The sequence below is a fragment of the Pinus tabuliformis genome, chromosome X (genome assembly GCF_031772625.1).
Source record: "Pinus tabuliformis cultivar Carrire ecotype Pingquan chromosome X, CPIR1, whole genome shotgun sequence".
Lineage (NCBI taxonomy): Eukaryota > Viridiplantae > Streptophyta > Pinopsida > Pinales > Pinaceae > Pinus > Pinus tabuliformis.
In genome coordinates, this window is record NC_142308.1 from 602,306,986 (window position 1) to 602,329,530 (window position 22,545).

General features: G+C 40.8%; 1 protein-coding gene across 1 annotated transcript; it reads left to right on the top strand.

Moving 5' to 3' along the window:
* Positions 1–10,617: 10,617 nt before the first annotated feature.
* Positions 10,618–16,469, top strand: LOC149141475 (uncharacterized). Its single transcript, XM_089451244.1, has 2 exons — positions 10,618–12,245; positions 12,329–16,469. The coding sequence occupies exons 1-2, from the start codon at positions 10,618–10,620 to the stop codon at positions 16,467–16,469; spliced, it is 5,769 nt and encodes a 1,922-aa protein (XP_089307370.1).
* The last annotated feature ends 6,076 nt before the right edge of the window (positions 16,470–22,545 follow it).

Sequence of the window (22,545 nt, forward strand, 5' to 3'; positions counted from 1 at the left end):
GGGAATAATAACAATGATGTCTCTCATAAACGGAGATGGAATAAAATCCATGAGTGTTAGAACATCTGTCAAGTGTATCCAAAGATCTGCAACCTCTGATTGTGTAATCCCTGTCCAGCATGTGTCCTATATGAGACCTGTTGCCATATGCCACATTTTTATTTTCTTCATATCCCTAATGGATCCTCAACTATCCTTGCTTCTACAATTTGAAAGGCTCTGAAGGATGATTGCATTAACTTCTGCTTTCTTTCCTTGAGTTATGGCAAGTCTTTCATTTTCCTCAATCATCCTGTTATTATCTACCTTGAAACTTATGATCCCTGCCTTCAAACTTCTCTATATACCTACTAAATCATGAGAGTATTATTCTCCTTTTTGCGCAATTGACCTTTCCCATTCCATAGAATTTACATCAAGCCTGTAAGGGGAGTCATGTGAACTATAGACCACCATTTTACTCTTCATCTATGATCTTCTATCTCCTGTAATCATGTCATGTTAGATAAACCAAATATAGACATAATCAAATCATACCTCAGTGTATTTCAAGGGAGGCTATCTCGTCTGCACAATCAATCCATATTAACATGATATAGATATATAATGAAATCAACATATCAACATCATGCATGATAACACAAAACTGCAATAATCACCACATGCATAACAAGCATAACCATCATAATGCATGCATAGTAGACACATATACAATTTACATTCATGCATAACAATATGCATTTAGCCCATCCATTCCAAGTGTTTGAATCTGAAATCTATGATACCACCTTGTAATGCCTCCTCCCACATTTACCCACTTTAATAAGCTCTTTAGGGTAAACATTAGTTTAGTGTCACTATGATATGACCCTACCTCCAAGTTCCAATTATGTAAGTGAGGCCTTCAAACCAGAAGTAAACACACATCCCTTAGATACTATAAATCACTTAGGAGCCTACAAACCACCCCAGGTAATTTATCCCTGAGTTGGAACTCTTTTTCACTTGGTTTACTCCCCAACCACATGCTTGGCACACTATGCATGCAGTTATGAGGCTCCAACCGCACCCATAATCTTGCATGCATGTGGTTATGACCCAAATTTCCCTGCTCAATTCATGCGGTTGCGAGATCTATGTCACTTTTTTAGGCTAGCCTCCCAACCACTGCCCAAAACTGCCTTTAACTTTCCAGAATCATGACAACGATGATAAAAATGCTAAAGAATCAAAACTTGATCAAGATATTGACCTATACATGCCTACTGCAAGATAGACATTTCATCAAACAGATAGTAAACATATAAGCTACAGGTCATGAATGCATATTTGATTATAAACTTTTGAACTTCACCTGAAAATCACCAAGAAGGTTTTATGCCCTCTCAAGCTAGTTGCATCAACGCTTGTTAGTCCATGCATTCATCAACCATCTAGTAACTTAACAAATCATGAACAAGAGCCATAGTTAGAGAAAATCATAAAACCAAGCATATAACCAACATATAGCTAGAATAGAATCTATGACAAATTAGTCATAATATCACCATAATAACTAGTACAAGTGCTCATAGATCACAATAGGAAAATATCTCATATTAACATATGAAAATTTCAACCAAGTCAGGGACTTCCACATACCACCTGACCATAGATGTGCTGAACCAAATCTCTCTTTCATCCAATCACCCCCATGCCATATTCCAAGCATGAATGTGGGATCATAAGGGTCAAAACTAGGGATTGCAGTGGCCAAACCACCTCAAACCTCAAGCACAATTATATAACCTATATGGTCCATAAATCACTAACATCAACCAAATTGGTCTCTACGGAAGTTGTCAAGTGATCCAACAACTAGTAACTCAACCCACAACTTCTAGGGAACCCATCTTGTTTCAAGGATCCAGAGAATTTGTCCCAACCTGCAAACTCCAGGGACTAATAACTCAACCCACAACCTCCAAGGAATCCAAGTTTTTTTAGGGCTCTAGAGAATTTATCCCAACCCACAACCATAGGAAACATGAGAACCAATTAGAAAACCAAATGGGGAACCCAATACATCATGGTTATCTAGGAAATGGCAAGGCAAGGCTAGAACGACTATCAATCCGGGCAAATATCCATGCCAACGACAACACATAACCAAGGAACAACATGCATATACTATGCATCCAAAAACCAGCAAGGAAATCACACATGTAACTTGTTACATGCAAAGTAAACCCATTGTAGCTATTGATCCAACTATCTCCTTGCATTGTGTTGCTTTCCTTTGTTTTCCCTTTGCTTTCCCTTTGCTTTCTTACTTGTCTTCTTCCAAATCCAAGTGGATGTTAGAGTGCTCCAAGGATACTCTAAGTGTGCAAGAGTATAAAAGAGGCAAATGCTAAACTGAGAAAAACTAAGCCAAAAGCTATCAACTATTTCCTTGATGCCTTTTTATTATTGATGTCTCATTTTTCTTCATTTTCCCACTAATTTCCCTTGCATGAAAATTTGTGTCTCTTCACCTTCCTTTTCTCCTATTTTCTTTTATTTTCATAATTAAATGTCATTAGTTGCCTCTTTTCCTTTTCCGATGCCTTTTCCAATGTCCATAGCCATTAATTAACCACAAGTGATGCCCGTTATAATGTTTTCCCACCATTTAGCTTGGAATATGTGTCCCATGACCTTAGTCTTATTTTATTTACATGGAAAATCAGCGAGGGGATGTTATAGTCCTTACATGCTAGAATATCATACCATGGTGCCATTTTCTAGAAATGAATGGAGCGCATGATGTCAAAGCACTGTCATTCAAATTCAATCGTCTATGGCTTTAGGAAAAGGAATCAGAGGACTTGATACATTAGGATAACGGACATGGCTTCCAAAACATTACAAAGATTAAATGTGGTGGTAAAAACATGGATTTGCACACGTAAAAAGGATCACATACTGGTGTGAGCTAAAATTGAGAAAGATACTACAAAAGTCATGGATCCCACATTCCCTAGTTTTCTCTCTGAACAAACTAAGCAGGCTCTTTTGGATCTATCGTCTCAAAAGAACAACATTCTAAAATTCCAGGAAGAAGCACGGAGACTAAATTGTAGATTGGCCTGGGTCAAGTGGGGTGATAAGAACACATGTTTCTTTCATAAGGATACATTGAAGAAAAAATTACTAATATTATATGGCACATTCGAGATGAGCATAACAGACTACTTATTTCCATGGAAGACATTCAACAGGAGGTTATCCATTATTTCAAAAAGCAATTTTTGGTGCCTAATTCATCAAACATTGAAGACCAAGTGGAGACTACCAACTTATTCCCCTGTATGGTTAAAGAGGAAGACATTGAACATATGGATAGAACCATCACTTACGAAAAACACCAAGGAGTATTGAAAGAGCTTGTCAAGGACAAAATCCTGGGACCAAACAGTTGGCTAATGGAGTTTTTTTATTTTTCTTTAACATGATAGGTCTATATCTCATTGAGGTGGTGAAAGAATCTCGAGTCCAAAGACACATTTCATGTGCTATCAACATTACCTTTCTCACTCTAATTCTAGGACGTTGTTGGCATTACCAAAGAATGCATACACTCTATTAAAGCCCGCAAACTGAAGTCCTACTTGATGAAGATTGACCTTATCAAAGGATATGACAAGATTTTCTCATACATATTTTACATAGAATCGGTTTCCCATGTAGACACATTAATTGGATTATGGCTTGTGTCTCAACAACCAACTTAGTTTTGTTGATCAATGGGTTGTCATCAGATTTTTTCTGTATCACAAGAGGTCTACAACAAGGTTGTGCACTCTCCCCATTACTATTCATTTTGGTAATGGATGGACTTTGTATAGGTTTAACAAGAGCTAGGGAGGCTAGCAATATTACAAGATGCAATATTAAAATTGTCACATTTAATGTTTGTTGATGACCTCATATGTGTTGGTGAGGCAAAATTCTTGAAATAGCGCACATTCTTTCAAATTATTACTAAATTTGGAAATTCTTCTAGTATGTTCCTTAATAAAGACAAGTCAGAACTTATCTCAGACAACATGGAGGAGGTGGAGACTAAGCAGATTGTGAAACTCTTTGGAGTTAGAATCAAACCCTTGGTTGGTGGTTTCAAGTATTTGGGTTTCTACTTAAAGCCTTGCAACTATGAGAAGCAAGATTGGAACTGGATTATCGAGAAATTGCATAAGAAATTGACCTTGTGGGAGAACAAATGGCTTTCATTGGGGGTTAGGATTATTATTATTAAGGTTTTACTACAAGGCATCTCAGTCTATCGGATGGACTTGTTCCACTTACCCATGTTGGTTATCCACAAGATTGACTCAATCATCATAGCTTTTCTTTGGCCCAGTTCTGGTAAGAAATCTAAAATTCGTCTTTCTAATTTTATTTCCATTTGCAGGCCCATTGAGGAAGGGAGTTGGGGCAATAAAGATACTAAGAATTTTAACCTAACTATGCTCACCAAGAATCTTTGGAGAGCCTTCGTGGGCACTAGTATCTAGCATGATATTATAAAGGAAAAGTATATCAATCATGCCAACTTGGAAACATGGATCACAACCGGAGCACAAGTGAAGAAAAATGCCTCATTTATTTGGCAAAGTTTAATGAAATCTAAGGCATGGATGTGTGGTAACCTTAGATGGGGTGGTCGGATCTGGAAGAAAAATTCACATTGGTCTAGATGCCATCATTGGTATGGAGGGGTAAAATCTCCTCTCACTACCCATTATACAGTTCCTAAATGGGAGGGGGATCTTCACCCTTGCTCAAATTGGTTGCCCACTGATTGTTCATTTCCCCTCTACTAGATGGTCGCACACAGATGAGTTGGACCTTCCTCCTGAGTTTGTGGTTGAATGGGAATGCTACATATCAAAATTATGCCTTGCAAGGATTTCCCTATTTGATAAGTCAAACAGGCTCACAGGGGATGGGTGTTCTCATGGGGGTGACATCTCATTTAAAGTGGTATACTCATGCATCACTAGGCTGAATAGGCCGAACAATTGCACAGACTTGGTGGCCCGCATGTGGAGCTGGGAGGTTCCAACGAAACTGAAGTGTTTCTCCTAGATGGTGTTATTTAACCACATCCTCATCTGGGACAATCTTGCAAAGCATGGATTTTAGGGTCTGGGGTATTATCCTCTATGTCGATCTTCTAATGAGGAGGTTGTTCACATTTTCTTGAGTTGTCCATTTGTGATCTCCATCTGGGAGGAGGTCTCCTACTCTCTTAAGTTTACCTTGCAGCTGGATAGGTCCTCTATCACATATTTCCTACTAAATTGGTCCAATTTCCTATCATATTTTAGGGTTGTCCCACTATATATTTTCTAGGGCATCTGTCAATGCATGAACGATTACTTATTTGAAAATAAAGTGCCTAAATTGAGATATACCTCATTGAAAATTGTGACAATTTTTTTGGCCCATTAGTCCTTGGAGACCTATCATTCATAAGTGTAGGTGGACTTTCAAGGACCTCAATATTTTCTCCCTTGTTGGTTATTTTGATGGCACCTTTGTGCATGGAGTATGTGTTTGTGGAGCTATTATCCTCCTCCGATCTTCCATGACATTTCATTTCCACTAGTTTGGGGGTGTTGTCTCCAATATCATATCAGAGGTACTGGCACTTTGGGGGATGATGTGTTGCGCATCTTGGCTTGCAGTTGAGGAGATATTGATTACTAGGGATTCAAAGACTATCGTTGACTAGGAATCTGGCCATTCCTCCTTGGAAGTGCCTTCATTACTACATTGGTTGGAGCAAATTAAATCCATGATGGCTTCTTTTAAATCCATCTCCTTCCACCAAATATTTTGATAGCATAATGTTTTAGCAAACCAACTGTCCAAGCGAGGTGCCCTTATTTTTCTAGGGTAGATTTGCTTTGATTTCTTCCTCAATGGTCCAGCCATCAACTCAAATGCTTCTCATTCTAGGGGTGACTTTGTTTCTGCTTTTTTTACACTTGACAATGGGTCTAGATGCTCCTAGCATCTGCATGGTTTTCCCACATTTTTGTTGGACGTATTGTTGCCTTCATCTAGGGAACCATTTCTATTCATTTTCTTTATTTTGTTCTATTTTTTCCCTGATATTTTGGATTCTTATCCTAGACATTGGATGTTCCTCTCTTTGAGACTTGTATTTTGTAGTTGTGACTGTATCTTTTTAGGATATTGGGTACTATCATATGCACTCATAATTAATCTGGCATTGTAACTCTCTTTTGTTATCAATGGAAGAAGTTTGTTTTTTTCTCTCTAAACAAAAAAAGGCTTGAGAAACTTATAACACCTCTTTCCTTTTGAGGAACAAGAAGGTGTTTAATAACGACTATCTTACTAGGGTCCACTTAAATTCCCTTTGAGGAGAGGGAATGTAATAAAACAATCCCCTCATTCATTAGGAACAAGCACTTTTCATGGCTCAAGGAGAGGTTCATCTCCCCACACCTTTGCAAGTCATGCTCAAGTTAGAGAGATCTTCTTAGAAATAATTCCCATAGGATGTGAAGTTTTCCATGTAGATTTCTACATAATCATGTACAATATCATAGAAGATGCTCAAAACAACCCTTTGGAAAGTGGTAAGGGCATCACATAAGCCAAATGGGAGGGCTTTGTAAGCAAAAGTCCCCCATGAACAAGCGAAGGTGGTTGTATCCTATTCTTCGGGGTTGATTTGGATCTAATTGTGCACGTTGAACCCATCCAAAATGAAAATAACTTTTTCTTAGCAAGCACATCAAGGACTTGGTCAATTAAGGGCAAGGAAAAACGAGTTGTCCTTGTGGCTTTATTAAGTTCCTTGTAATCAACATAGATTCTCCACTTGCCATTTTTCTTGGGAACAATAACCAAAGGAGATACTCATTCATTATCTGAGATTGGATATATGAACCGTGCATCTAGAAATTTCAGCAATTCTTCCTTCACAATATCTTTTAAGGCAAGATTCATTTTCCTTTGAGGTTGGTGAATAGGTTTGTGATCTTCCTTTATGTATATGTGGTGAGTTCACATAGAAGGATGTACTCATTTCATCCCCTTGTAATCCCATGCAAATGCATCAATATGTTGCCTTAAGACAGTGAGCAGTTGATCCTCTTGATTAGTTTAAAGTGAGGAGATCATTTTCAACAACTTAAAGGGGCTGATTTCTATTGTTTTTATGTCATTTTGATAAGAACAAACAATCAATAATTCACCCCATAGATTGTCTTGGGAACAACTATCCTTCCTTGGGGATGACCCTTCTTTTTTCCCATCAATATCCATAGTAGCTGGATATTAGTTTTAAGGAAAATTATCAATTAAATCATATTCATTAGCCTGCTTGTTGCCAAGGGTGGTTTCTATTGCACACAAAAGGTAGGATGATTAGAGGCAAGAATCCTCCTCTCTTTCTTCTTCTTCTTCTACCCACGTAGGAAATTCCTTCTCAACATGAGTTTGAGCTGGGGGATATAAAACAATATATTTTTAGGACTACCCGTTGGTGATTGTCATGTTTTCATCCCTATAGCTAATATGTGCATTAGTGGTAGCTAACCATGGTCTCCCCGAGATGAGTGGATAGCCATTGAAGTTGGTTTTGGGCTAGAGTACAAGGAAGTTTGTGGGAAAATCCTAGGTGTTCATCGAGACCATTACATCTTCAATGATGCCCTCTGGTGCTACTATGGATCTGTTAGCAAGTTGCAACATAGTAGTGATATTTCTTTGGAATTCTTAGAGGTTAAGTTTAAACATGGTTTCCTTGGTTATGACACTAATTGCAGCTCCTAGGTAATTGAGAGTGTTTAGAACTGCAATGGCATTCATGTGCATGTCTATTATTGGGCTTCCAGGTTCTAAATACTTGGGGATGATTACTCTCCCAAGAATTTAATCAACTTGTTGTCCAATGACAATGTTAGTAGGGGCATCCTTTCTCTTCCTTTCAAGAATTCAAAGACATTCTTCCTCGATGAACTTTTTATAGATGGGAACATCTTTGATGCCTTGGAGGAGAGTGATTTTGACACACTTCTTCTTTAATTCTCCTAGAAGTTCAACTTCTTCTAGGGTGTGCTCTTTTTGAGTTATCAACCTTTCAGGACAGGGGAGTTTCTTTTAAGTGGCCTCAGGAACAAGATCCTCCTTCTCTTTCTTAGTTACTTCATTTGGAGAAGGTGGATGGACATCTAGAAGAACTTTCCCTAACCTAAGGTTGATTTCCTAGATTTCTATAGCATAATTTTGGTAGGTAGTCTCTCCATTGTAAAATGGTTGAGCTTACTTATTATTGGGATTGGGATTTGGTTGAGAAGGTATCTGGGGTTTTTTCAGAGGAACATTTTGGGCACTTATTTTTGTTAAGGAGGAGGCATCAAAGCAAGTGGTTGGGCCACCTGAGGCCTCCATCCTTGTGATGGATTACCCCATTAAGGAGGTTGATTAGGTTAGGGAGAAGGAAGGAACAATGCATTGAGGAGGATATGGCTAAGGAGTGGGCATAGGCCATGTTGAAGGATTAGGAGGGAACAAATGTTGATAATGAGTATTAAAATTAGTATTGAAATGAGAATGGAAGTTCATACCTTGTTGGAATTAACTTGGAGCTTGTGGTATCTTTAGGTTGACAAAGAAAAACTACTCTATGCTACCTTCTTCTTCTTGGTACATAGCCTTCAAACCAAGAAAATGTGGACATTAATCAATGTAATTGTTTTCCTGGCTACAAAGCAGTTTTTTATGACATTCAAAGGACTTTCATACTTAGGGTGCCTTTTAGTGCATTGGGGGCAAAATATGGCGAATGCCTTTTCAAAGTCCTCTTGTTTTATCTTGATCTACAAAGTAACCATTTTCATAGAAAATGTGTGAAATATCTTGGCCTTCATGTCTTATAACATCTCCCCTATTTCATTTTTAGTAATTAAGGTGGAGGAGGAAGGACTTACCGAGCTTTTACTTGCTCTACCTCTCTTTCTAGTGGCTCTGGAATGATTTTGAATACCTATTTAATGCCATCGTATGTTAGTTATTATATATCTTGATTGGCCAATAAGTTGATGGTTTCCATAAGATCTTCTTTTGATCCCCTCAATAGTAGTACTAGCTTTAAGGAGTCTTAGTCCATATTCCAATTATGTGACATTTTGTAACATAGCTAGAATCTCTCCTCGTAGTCCTCTAGAGACTCATTTTTTTCCCTTAAATAATTCTACTCTAGTATCCCTTGTTCTGTAGTAATATTAATATTTGTTGTTGAAATCTTGTTGCATTTGATTCCAGGTGGTGATGTTATTTCCTTTAAGGATCATGAACCATCATATGGCTACATCCTTCAAGGTGAAAGGAAACAACTTAAACTTTTTCTCATTGGTGGTGTAATAATAAGTCCTACTCACATTCAATTGAAAACGGTTGGATGGTAGTGGAAGTGCGGGTTTTTTATAGAAATTTTATTGTATTGTCCCTAATTCTTCGAGGAACAAAATAGAGAATATTTGAAAAAAAAAATATTTTTTTATATTTTTTGAAAATATGTTAATGTGTTTTTATTTTTTATTTTTGGGGGAGATGAAATGAAAGAAAGAGGAAATCAACTAAAGAAAAAAGTTGTACCTAATAACATCCTCAAGGAATAGTACTGCAACAACGCCAAAAAGTGACGACGCTAAGTATTTAAAAAACAATGTTGCAACTCCCAAGGGTATCAAATTTAATTATCAACCTGAATTTTGTAGAAACTTAAGAGGGATCAACATTTTATGTGTTGCAGGAACTATATTCTCCTATTGTTGATTTTTATGCAGTTGGAAGTATTAAAATGAAGGTTAGATGCACAGAGACCAAGCTAACTAAGTTATATTATGGGAAAAACATATTTACCTAAAAAGGACTTGCAGAAAAGGAAATGGAACATAACTCTATGCTATTTGAAATGAAATAAATCACACTTTCTTAATGATACACAATTCTATGCTATCTGCAATAAATGGGAAAACACACTTGCTAAAATAAGAGGCTGCCAATCCAAACCCTAATTTGTAGGAAAAAATAATATTCAGAAACAAATTAGCAAGGGCGCCTATGAGGTCCCTATCCTTCCAAGTTTCATTTCCAATGTCCCATAGGTTTTGTAATATGTCAAAGAGGTCAAACCATGAGTTTATTGCGAAGGTGAGCGAGAATGGAGGGATGGTTACAACTTGCTACATGAGTCTCTATTTTTCTATAAGTGACACTCCAATAAACATTTAAACTAGACAAAATGTGACGATGACATGAGAAAAATATGTTTAAATGTTACGAGATGATAACATTCAGCTAATCGATTATTTGACAGTGATGAAATGCGGGAGAGAAGATGGGCACGCGCAAGGGACAAGGCTAGGGTTTACAGGCATATTCTAGGGTTCGTAGGGCATCTGCACAGACGGTTCCACAGGGCGGAAGCACCGACAGCTACTCGACAGCTCCTGGACGGTTACGGTCACGGACTCAGCTTTCGCCACTGCTACAGCTACACTATCGAATTTCTCGCCTGTCCCTTTCTGTCACCGACATTATTCAGTTATGGATCGTTGGGAGTATGAAGAGGTTGATTATTCGGCGGATCCCACACCGGAGAACGTCATATTTGGGACTCCGCATTTTATCTCTCGCTCACTAAACCCCCATTCCGCTTCCTCATCTGCCCAGCCGCATCAACCTACACCTGCATCTGCACCTCTCTCTACTGTCGTTCACCCTCCTGTATCTCCGCCGTTTGAGGTCCCTCCGCTCTCGCCTGGGGCACTACAATTTCTGGCCTCAAACACTCCGCCATCACCTTCATTTGATCCTCTGTCCACTATTCCATCGGTGATCCCCCCTCCGCCGATCTCTACACCTGCTACATTCGCATCGGCCTCTGGTATTCGCCCATCGGGATGCTTTGAGACGCCGGCGGTATCCTCCATTCCCACTAACCCGTCTCCCCGGGAGGGCATCACAAACCCTCTGGTTGATCATCCTTCGGCCCCTCGCTCTGGATCTAAGAAGGTTAAGTGCATTAGATCGACGGCAAGAGATATCTCCATCAAATTTGACGAAGCAAAACCGCTTGGAGAATATATGGATATTGCAAACACTGTGTTGGTTGGGCACGTCAGGGGTCGATCATACTCGAGGCAGAGACTTAATCTTTGGGTTAAGGAGATCTGGGGTGGAGTACTTTTTGATCTACCAGAAGTCCATGTCCTCCCCAGAGGTTGGTTCTCTCTTAAATTCTCCAAGGTCAGCCAAACAGAACTTGTTCTGGGTCGATATTGGCACATCGAAATGGCCCCTGTTCTTCTCAAGCGATGGAACCCTCTCTTTGATCCAGAACGAGAACAGCTAGGTGCCGGTCCAATCTGGGTGAGACTCCCTGGCCTTCCAATTCCATTCTGGGACGAGGAAGTTTTCATTAGGGTTGGGAATGCCCTAGGGACATACTTGGACTATGATCGCACCTATGTGGAATCTGGGCATCGTACACTGGCTCGGATTTTGGTTCATTTGGACACTCGAGAGGGACTCGAGGAACAGATCACGCTTCAATGGGGCAGGTGTATTCGTGTTCAACTGTTGGATTATGAAGGCGTACCATATCGGTGCAGGCGTTGCCACAAAGTGGGGCACCTCGCAAAGGATTGTCCCCTCAATAAGAAAGCTGCAGAATCAGTGAAAGGCACCCCGGCATCAACGAGGACTGCTTCCCCCATCATATCTCGTCCGTCGTCTGCTGGTCCGGCCCTATCGACATCTCCACCTGCGAGCGACACTGATCTCCGGAGATCCTCCCCACCAAAAACAAGGGCGCGCTCGGCGGCAGAAGCGGGTATGAATTCTGTTTCTTTTACTTTGCATTCAGCTTCAAATGCATTTCATGACTCGGGTTCATCTGCACATATCCCCATGATCCCCTGCTCTCTATCTCAACCTCTCACTTGCTCCGACCCTATTATCTCTACATCTCTTGGATCCTTTACCTCCCCGAGCCCATCCTCCCCTCCCCATCCGTATTTCCTTAGGTCTCGGAACACAACAAAGGATCAGGCTGTCGGACACTCGGGGCTAGGCATTATCATTCCTGAGGGGACATCATTGAATCCCAGAGGGCGAAAATCGCACCTTTCTAAAGCCATCAAACAAGCCGGGGCTGAGGTGGTCTCGGGTCGGCAAGCAACCATTGACGGGGTCCTTAGAGCAGGACACACCCCGAGAGGTGTTCCCCCATGAAGTGCCTTTCATATAACTGCAGAGGTATGGCTAGTTCCTCCAAAAAACTAGCCATGAAGAGGCTCATTGCCACTGAGCCGATTGACATTATCATGCTTCAAGAAACACTTTGCTCCGCAGATCAAATTATTGGTGTTATGCAATCTTTGGTCCCTGGATGGAACTTCTTTGCTAATGATGCTGTGGGTCGATCTGGAGGCATCGCCATCGGGATAAATCCTCGTTCCATCAAGCCCATCTCAACCTGGGGAGGTGCTGGTTTCATTGGCCTGGATTTCTTCTCGGCGGAACTTGGTAAGGATCTAAGAATTGTCAATATTTATGCCCCATGCTCCCAGAGAGAAACATTCTGGCAGAATACACTTCAGATGCCCCTACTAAATGAGGACCATGTTATTATAGGAGGAGATCTCAACTTTTCTCTGGGTTACAGGGAATCATGGGGTACTGAGGCTCAAATTGACGCTATCACTGATTATATGACAAATCTCCTGGAACAATCAGATTTCTCGGATATACCTGTGCAGCGACTGCTACCTACTTGGCGGAATCGAAGGGTAGGGGATGCTGCGCTTGCAAGAAGACTTGATAGATTTCTGTTAAAAGGTCCTCTTCTGCAACAACTGCACCTATACAGGCAATGGGTTGGCTCGGGGGGGATATCGGATCACAATCCGATATACCTGGAGATTCTGGGACCTTTTAAGAAACCCAAGGCACCCTTTAAATTCAATCCTTCTTGGCTGAAGGATCCAGCATACATTCAGATGATAAAAGATTTTTGGGCCTCTCATCCCATCAATGAATCTGTTCCCCTTGCCAAAGGTTTCTGTAGGAACCTATCAGAAATTAAGCATTGTTCTATTAAGTGGGCAAGGGAGAAATTTGTTCGGGAAACAGCTGTGCTATCCCAGATTGAAGCGGACTTAAGTTCATTAACAGATGACAGAGGACAGGGCTTCTTGACTGCTGCGGACAAAACTAGGCTTATTGAACTAGAAAATCAAAAAGCCAAGATCCTCAATGAGAGAGAGGAATCCATTAGATTAAGGAGCCGAGCCTTATGGATTCAAGCTGGGGATGACAACTCAAAGTTTTTCCACAACTATGCAAAATGCAGGAAGGTATCTAATACTATCTGGAAATTACCCACCCCGGATGGAGACATCGCGGACAATTTTAATAAACTGGCACAGCTGGGCATATCACATTTCAGGAACCTCTACAGGCGTCCGCGTGAAGAAAGCTTACTTGATATTATTAATATAGCTAATCACTTCCCGAGATTTGTGGAAGATGAAGATGTGGAGACCCTTACTGACCCGGTCACTGCTGAGGAGCTAGAAGGAGTTCTGAAATGGTTCAAGAAAGACAAGAGTCCAGGGCCGGACGGATGGACTATCGAATTCTTCATTGCCTTCTTCGACATTCTGGGACAGGACTTGCTTCAGGTGGTTGAAGAAAGTAGGACATCTGGATCTATATACCATGCCATCAACTCTACATTTATCGCTCTTATCCCCAAATCTGACTCCCCTGCATCTTTTGATGACTACAGACCCATTTCTTTATGTAACTGCCTCTATAAAATTATTTCGAAGACCATTGCAAATCGTCTTAGACCGATCCTCTCTCGTTCCATTGGCCCGCAGCAATTTGCTTTTCTAGAATCTAGACAGATCCATGAGGCCATTGGACTAGCACAAGAAGCCCTCCATTCCATCTGGTCAAAGAACTTAAAAGCCATCCTTCTCAAAATCGACCTATCCAAAGCATTTGACCGTGTCAGCTGGTTATATCTCAAAATGATTCTCATTCATCTGGGTTTCCCACATGCCTACATTACCTGGATCATGGCCTGCATTACCACACCATCTTTCAGCATTCTTATCAATGGTTCGGCCACTGACTTCTTTCACTCTGAAAGGGGTCTAAGACAGGGATGCCCTCTATCACCTCTCCTCTTCTTACTGGTCATGGAAGGCCTCAGCCGTCTCTTGGAATCTGCTATGCGTTCTGGAGACATTAGGGGACTCCGCATCTCGGATCACTGTTTTCTCTCTCATCTACTTTTTGTAGATGATGTTCTTATTCTTCTAAATGGCAGTGTGCGTGACTCTCGATCTTTCTTAAAGATCCTGCAACTGTTTTCCTCTGCCACGGGAATGGTACCTAATCAGCTGAAATCTACCATTACATGTGCTCGCACATCTGCTCAGGAGACCCAGATCGGCCTACATGCTTTCCCATACTCGATTCACCCCCTGGATCGAGGTCTCAAATATCTGGGATTCAACCTTAAACCGACTTGTCAAAGGATTGCTGACTGGGTCTGGTTGGTTGCCAAATTGGAGAAAAGACTTACTAGTTGGAGCTTCAGATATCTCTCCAGGGCTGGGAGACTTGTGCTCATAAAGTCTGTATTAGAAGCTACCCCTGTATTCTGGATGGCATTAGCCTGGATTCCTAGGAACATCCTGGGACGTCTACAACAGCTCTGCAATAGATACCTCTGGAATGGGAGACAGGATAAAAGAATTTTTGCTTGGGTTGGATGGAAGAAAATCTCTCTGCCAAAAAAATGGGGTGGCTGGGGTCTAAAGGAACTACCTGAATTTGCAAAAGCACTTGCCGCCAAGATGGGGTGGATTCTGCTTACAGGACAAAATCTCTGGTCACAGGTAGTTTATCATAAATACATCTGGCCCCTAAATTTATTGGATTGGGCCCGTCTACCAACTTGGTCAACTTCGGGATGCTCATCGGTTTGGAAGGCTCTGATTCAATCTCTGCCACTCATACGGAACAATCTTGCTTGGCGCATAAATGATGGCTTGACAGGTCGCATTGGCATAGACCCCTGGATTAACTGTGGGGGGCGACACATCCTTACTCCAGATCTTATCCTTCACCTTCAGACTCGGGATATCCATCATTTTGCTCATATTGCAGACCAGCAGCGCACTGATATATTTTCACAGGCTTGGAAATCCGCCCAGCAATTGAACCTTCCATTACATTGGCATCAGGAGTGGGATCGTTACACTGAGGCATTAACTGATTCACATATCCGTATCAAGCAAGGCCCGGATGAGCTCATATGGTGCGCTGCTGAACATGGTGTATACGCTCCTAAACTTGGATATACTGTTCTTATATCGCACAGAATGCCAGACCAGTTGCAGTCATGGTGGCAAGCCATATGGAAACTAAAGGCCTCTCCCCGGTCTAAACTTTTCTTTTGGTGCGCTCTCAAAGGCACTGTTCCCACTGGGGAATATCTCACTCGCAGAGCCATATTTGGTCCCTCTTGGTGCGTATTCTGTAAAAATTCAACAGAGACACTGGATCATCTATTTCTCATTTGCCCTGTCATCATCAATCTATGGAATAACATCTGCAATCTGCTGGGTATCGCTGTCGACTGGATTGGGCATGACATTGTGAGTGCATGGGATATCTGGACACACCGTCATCCGGGCACAAAACTACAAAATCTCCCCCCTGTAGCTACCTGGCACATATGGCTCGCGAGGAATCGGGCTATATTCGATGACAGAGCGATAATTTGGGCTCGGGTTGAGGCCTCCATCATTGCAGCATATCACGAATTACCTGATCCCCCTCCCCCGAGACCGCGAACCATTCAACCTTTGCCAGATATTGACAGATCTGTCCCGTGGGCTTTTTTTGACGGAGCAGCAAACCAGGAAGGATGTGGCGGGGGTTTCATTCTGCACTTAACTGAACATCACCGTTACCTTGCCAAAATTGGTTTTGGAATCGGATCGAATAACTTTGCTGAGCTATCTGCTGTCCACAATCTATTGCATTTTGCATTATCGCATCATCATACAAGCATCAATATATATGGGGACTCATTGGTGGTTGTTAACTGGATTAACAACATTACTACATGTCATTCACAAACTCTCAGCAATTTATTACACGATACTCTCATCCTCAAAGATGCTTTTAATATCTGCACATGTTTTCATATTTACAGAGAACATAACAGCGATGCTGACAAATTATCCAAAGAGGCCACGCTACTTCCCAGAGGCGAGGGGATTATAACAGAACAGAATGGAGCAGAGGAGTACCAATATTACCACAGGCCATTCATAGAACAAAGGGAACAAAGGGACAACAGTCCCAATTGATGATTGACAAGGGCATTTTTGTTTTTTATTTTTGATAATAGAAACATCTAGAACACGGATACTATGTTATATAACAGAGTCCTCTAATGGACATTGGACAGTTTGTACAGCCTGACAAAGAACTCAAATCTTTTTTATTTAGCATACTCCTACAGAACTATACCTTGAAAAAGGGATTTTTGTATGAACAATACAGCAATGCCTCGGCATCTACTTATGTAATTTTCAAATATAAATGAAAGTTACTGATTTTTCCAGTGGAAAAAGATAACATTCAACTAATCAAAGCTTAAGAAAACCTAGTGCAAGCCTATCCTAATGAAATCGATCTTTGTGTGTTTCTTGTAGCTGTAAAACTAGTTACATGGCAAAATAGTGAACAACAAAATCTATGACAACAAGAGAAATGAAATGAAGGAAGACCCAAAATAATGTTAATAAGTGTTAATATTGTTAACAATTGCACGAATGACCTATAAGAAAGAATTTCTCATAAAATATTTTATTTAACCATGCACAAAGAACCATGATAAGATAACTTTCAGAAATACTGGAAAATGAATAAAATCATAACACTAATAGAAGAACAAGAGGGCTCTGAGGCTCCTAGGGTGGGCCTAGTGTGAAAATTCGGAATCCCTGAATCACTACTAAGAAACTGATTATATTTCTCCTACTGAATCAAGTTATTTACAATATTATATGGTAACAATCAAAACAAATACAACTGCATATTTTTTCACAACTTAAATAATATGTGGAAACAAGAACTGATCAAGAAAGGAATAACACACACAAGTGACACCGTTGTTTTTGGACAAATGCCCCTAGAAAAAACCAATGTGGGAAAACTAGTGTAGCAACTAAGAGTTTGTATTATTATGCAATAAATTCTTAGTACAATTATTCGGATGCTCAAACTGGAAATCCTATATAGAGATCTAACTAGACAAAAATATAGTGAGATTATCTCACCCTGTCATTGGGAAATCCGACACTGATCTGCATTGGAGATGAGCCTCTATGTTGTCTCTACGTAGTCTCTGTGCAGTATTTTGTCACACCCACACAGTTACTGCATCACTGCTATTGGGACTACACTACACCTCCTCTCGATCTTCTTCTCATTGGAAACTTTGACCCTCTGGCCTCCTAGTCTCACACACCAGCTCTAGCACTAGATCTCGACTATTCCCCGGCAGAAATACAAACTCCCTCTAAAGATTTGCACTGCCACAGTATGATCTACGTTGCCTCTATGTGGCCTAACGCTACCTCTTTGGACTACTCTCTACCCTCTCTGCCTTGCACTCTCTGGATCAGGAAAACTTCCTCCATAAAACTATCCTTGCCCCTCACTATAAGGAATCTCCTCGATCATCTTCTTCAACAACTGCTACGCAACTCTCTTGAGAAAATTGATCTTTGATCTCCCACCTGATATATTTTCTAAACGCCCATAAAGCCTCTTCTTATAATCCTCTCGTTGATCGACCAATGAAACATATTAGATTCTAATCAATGACTCGGATCATTTTTACTTGATCCTTGTCTTCTTCTAGAAGTTTCACCCCCATTTTAATTAATACCCTTTAATTATTTTAATTTCCTAAGTTTAGACTTAAGGCATCCATTAAAAATAATTAATTATTCTAATAAAATTGTCTCTGGGTGGAATTTGTATAAATTCCCACGTGTAGATCACCTGATAATGCAATAGACTAAAGCAAAATACTTGATCTACTTCTACAACCAATTTAGCAGAAGCTTAATCGAACATGAGTAACATCAATAAGAACACATATAACTGATAAGAAGGAATCAATCACACATAACACAGAAGATATAACCCAGGGAAAGCCTCAGCCTAAAACCCCAACTCTGTATTATCATACATAGGATTTATACAAAGCCTTAGCTCTCACACAACTAGCCAGCTCTCAGTACAATCCTCACAAATGAAGGTGGAAATACATCAGGATTACACAAAGCCTTAGCTCTCACAGCTAGCTAGCTCTCAGTGCAATCCTCCTGGATGCTCACAGGCAATCAAGACTTCTGCTAAGCCTTCTCCTCTGCCCTCCAAGCCTCCTATTTCCTTGCACAGTTTCTCCTAGGTGATCCTCCTTGTTACCAAGTGTAACACTGATCTCTCACACTAATCTCACACCCTGTAAAATGCACAATCCTTAAGGAACCTTGATCCTTCTGCTTGGATGATTTTCCTTTATAGGAAAATTCCATCCAACTGATAGTACACTGTCCCTCCTCTGATCTCAACTGGGTCTTTCTCTGAACTGACTTGCTTGAGTTATTTATGAGAGAATCTTCAATTATCTGAAAATACCAGTTGTTACATGCATGCAAGCATTAACAGACTGAATCTCATTAATTTAACAACTTGTTAAATTAATCTAACTAGACTTGACTCAGTTAACTGAACCAACTAATTACAACTCATCCTCATCCTTTAACTGATGGTTAAATCCCTCAATCAAAGGAGAAACTGTTGCATGTCCTCACACAGACTTCAAGTTCATAATTCCTTAACTAACTAACTCAAACTGAATTAATTAATTAATTTACAAACTGTTGTTAATATCAAATTCGAATTTTACTTCTTATTTTAGTCCAAGGACTGACTAAAAATAGGAATCCATCCTGAACTGCTAAAAATAGAACTTCTATTTTTAGCACTTCCATTTTTCATTCCCTGTTGCCCAATCCAACGCTGGTACCCAAACTGCTATTTTTAACAGTGCTATTTTTAGCACTTCTATTCTTAGCAATTTCTTGTTGTCATTTTCAACACTCCCTCTCAACAAGAAAGGCTTCCTCTCGAACCCGATCCTGTACCTTTGGAATGTTCTGCATGCAACACCTCTACCATGTGTGGTTGCTCCAGCAACTCTCGGAACAAAAAAAACTCCTAATTGACCTCTCTATTGGGCTAGAAACATACTCTGATGCTGAAGCTCTACCTACTGCTGACAAGTGCTCCTTCTCTAACATCTGAGCTACCGCAACATCTCCATTCATCTCGCACCGTTGCACCCTTCTCTGTGCTACCTTGCATTGTGCAACACACTTGTGCCTCTCACATTGCTGCAGCCTGCATGCTTTGCATTGTCCTGGGATTCCCTGCACTGTAGCTCTCTCTACCGCTCCATCTGCATCTGTCTCTACCCAATCAGTCAGTTCCTACTACTCCACATCAGGGCTCTTGTAGCAAAGTCGAATCAAAGAGGTTGGGTACCTCAAGGATCCTGCCCCTCCTCCTCGGGACGATCACTCCACATCACCCCACCTCCTACCTGGAGGTATGGCTGCATGCGATCCCTCTACCCACCTGGCTCGAAGTTTCCCCCTATGGGAGGTCTGTGCATGAGTAGATGTCTATACTCAATCTCCTCTCAGCTTCCTCTGTTTTGGCTGCTCCACAACCTCCTGAAGTTGCTGCACCAATTGTGGCTCCTCCACAATCGTCTGAGACTTCTTCTGGCGCTGCATGTTGAGAGGTAATATACTCTCCCTCTCAACCACCAAGTCTCCATCAGTTGCCTTGCTGCTCAAGGCTTACATGCATCTTTAACCTCAAGAGCACAAAGGTTCTTGACCCGTGAACCGATCTGCTTCACCTGTCTAGTGATGATGTGTCTAAGGAAAACCTTTCCCTTACTGAAGACTACATCATAGCCTCTGTCTTCCAGCATTGTGGTCGACACCAAGTTTCTCTTCAGTCCTGGTACATACTTAACATCGGTCAAGGTAAGGCGAGCTCCATGCTCCCTCTGCAAAATAACCGTGCCTACACCTGAGACACTATACTTTTCATCATTACCCATCGCTATGAGTATCTGGAGATCTTTCTCCTCCAAAGTACTGAACAAAATCTTATCGTCAGTCATGTGGAAAGAAGCTCCATTGTCAAGAAACCAACCACTTCCCACCATGGATGAAACCATGCATGCGAAGAGTGTGAAATCCAACTCGAACTGTGAAGCAAGTGCCTCACCTTGAGATCCTTCCCCCGATCCCTTCCTGGATTTCCTCAGTGGACAATTTGTAACAAAATAGCCCACCTCATGACAACAAAAGCATCATACTTTTGATTTTTCAACCTTATTCCCACCATGGGAAGAACTGGATTCGAGAAGAGAAACCTTCTCCTTCCCCTTCTTCACCTTGCTTGCTAAGGAACAGTTCTCTTCATCCTCCATGGATGAAGAACCGTCTCTGGTGCTCCGTCTGATCTCCTCCTGCATCAAATCGAACCATAGTCATTCCCAATCTGGCAATTTCTCTCTTCCATTGACCGAGTCCTGGTAGCTATGCCAGCTCTTAGGAAGTCTAAGGAGTGCAAGACTCACCATGTCATCATCAGCTGTCACGACCCCTACACTTGAAAGCTCATCCCTACATGTGGTGAGCTTGGTTAGATACATAGAGATCGTGTCACCCTTTTCACACTTGATCTTTCGAAGTTTGTCCTTCAGTGTCAGCTTCCTATTATCATTGCTGTTCTAATAAAGATCTTTCAATGTTTTCCACATCGAAAATGGAGTCTCCTTCCCATGGAGGCTCGAGACTATGTGATCTTGAACTCCCTCCAAGATGATTCTCCTAGCTCTAGCCACACACTTCCTCCATTCCGCCAACTCTTGGGCATTAGATCCTGAGGGCTTGGGGACTTCTTGATCAATGAAGTCCTTCACCCTGTTATCCTCTAATACTGCCTCCATGCAATCCTTCCAGGCTATATAGTTTGAGCTACCATCCAATGCATACTCAAGCCTCAAACCATAGAACGTCATTGATGAAATCTGAAATGTGATAAGAACTCGATATCTATATCTAGAAACCACAAACTTCTTCCTTCTTGTATAATGTTCTTCCTTGATCACCTATGCTCTGATACCATGTAGAAATTCCCACCTGTAGATCACCTGATAATACAATAGACTAAAGCAAAATACTTGATCTACTTCTACAACCAATTTAGCAGAAGCTTAATCGAACATGGGCAACATCAATAAGAACACATATAATTGATAAGAAGGAATCAATCACACATAACACAGAAAATATAACCAAGGGAAAGCCTCAGCCTAAAACCCAAACTTTGTATTATCATACATAGGATTTATACAAAGCCTTAGCTCTCACATAGCTAGCCAGCTCTCAGTACAATCCTCACAGATGAAGGTGGAAATACATCAAGATTACACAAAGCCTTAGCTCTCACAGCTAGCCAACTCTTAGTGCAATCCTCCTGGATGCTCACAGGAAATCAAGACTTCTGGTAAGCCTTCTCCTCTACCCTCCAAGCCTCCTATTTCCTTGCACAGTTTCTCCTGGGTGATCCTTCTGTTACCAAGTGTAACACTGATCTCTCACACTGATCTCACACCCTGTAAAACTGCACAATCCTCAAGGAACCTTAATCCTTCTGCTTGGATGATTTTCCTTTATAGGAAAAATCCATCCAATTGATAGTACATTGTCCCTCCTCTGATCTCAACTAGGTCTTTCTCTGAACTGACATGCATGAGTTATTTATGAGAGAATCTTCAGTTATCTGAAAATACCAGTTGTTACATGAATGCAAGCATTAACAAACTGAATCTCATTAATTTAACAACTTGTTAAATTAATATAACTGGACTTGACTCAGTTAACTGAGCCAACTAATTACAACTCATCCTCATCCTTTAACTGATGGTTAAATCCCTCAATCAAAGGAGAAACGGTTGCATGTCCTCACATAGACTTCAAGTTCATAATTCCTTAACTAATTAACTCAAACTGAACTAATTAATTAATTTACAAACTGCTGTTAATATCAAATTCGAATTTTACTTCCTATTTTAGTCCAAGGACTGACTAAAAATAGGAATCCATCCTAAACTACTAAAAATAGAATTTCTATTTTTAGCACTTCCATTTTTCATTCCCTGTTGCCCAATCCAGCACTGGTACCCAAACTGCTATTTTTATCACTTCTATTTTTAGCAATTTCTTATTGTCATTTTCAACAGAATTTCCCAAAATGATTTATGGGTATTCTGGAATACGT

What these genes read in the sequence shown, in the direction of transcription:
- LOC149141475 (XM_089451244.1), top strand. Translation starts at nt 10,618, where the DNA reads ATGGATCGTTGGGAGTATGAAGAGGTTGATTATTCGGCGGATCCCACA. An exon ending in GCTGAGGTGGTCTCGGGTCG is followed by an intron (nt 12,246 to 12,328) that starts GCAAGCAACCAT and finishes ATATAACTGCAG; the next exon opens with AGGTATGGCTAGTTCCTCCA.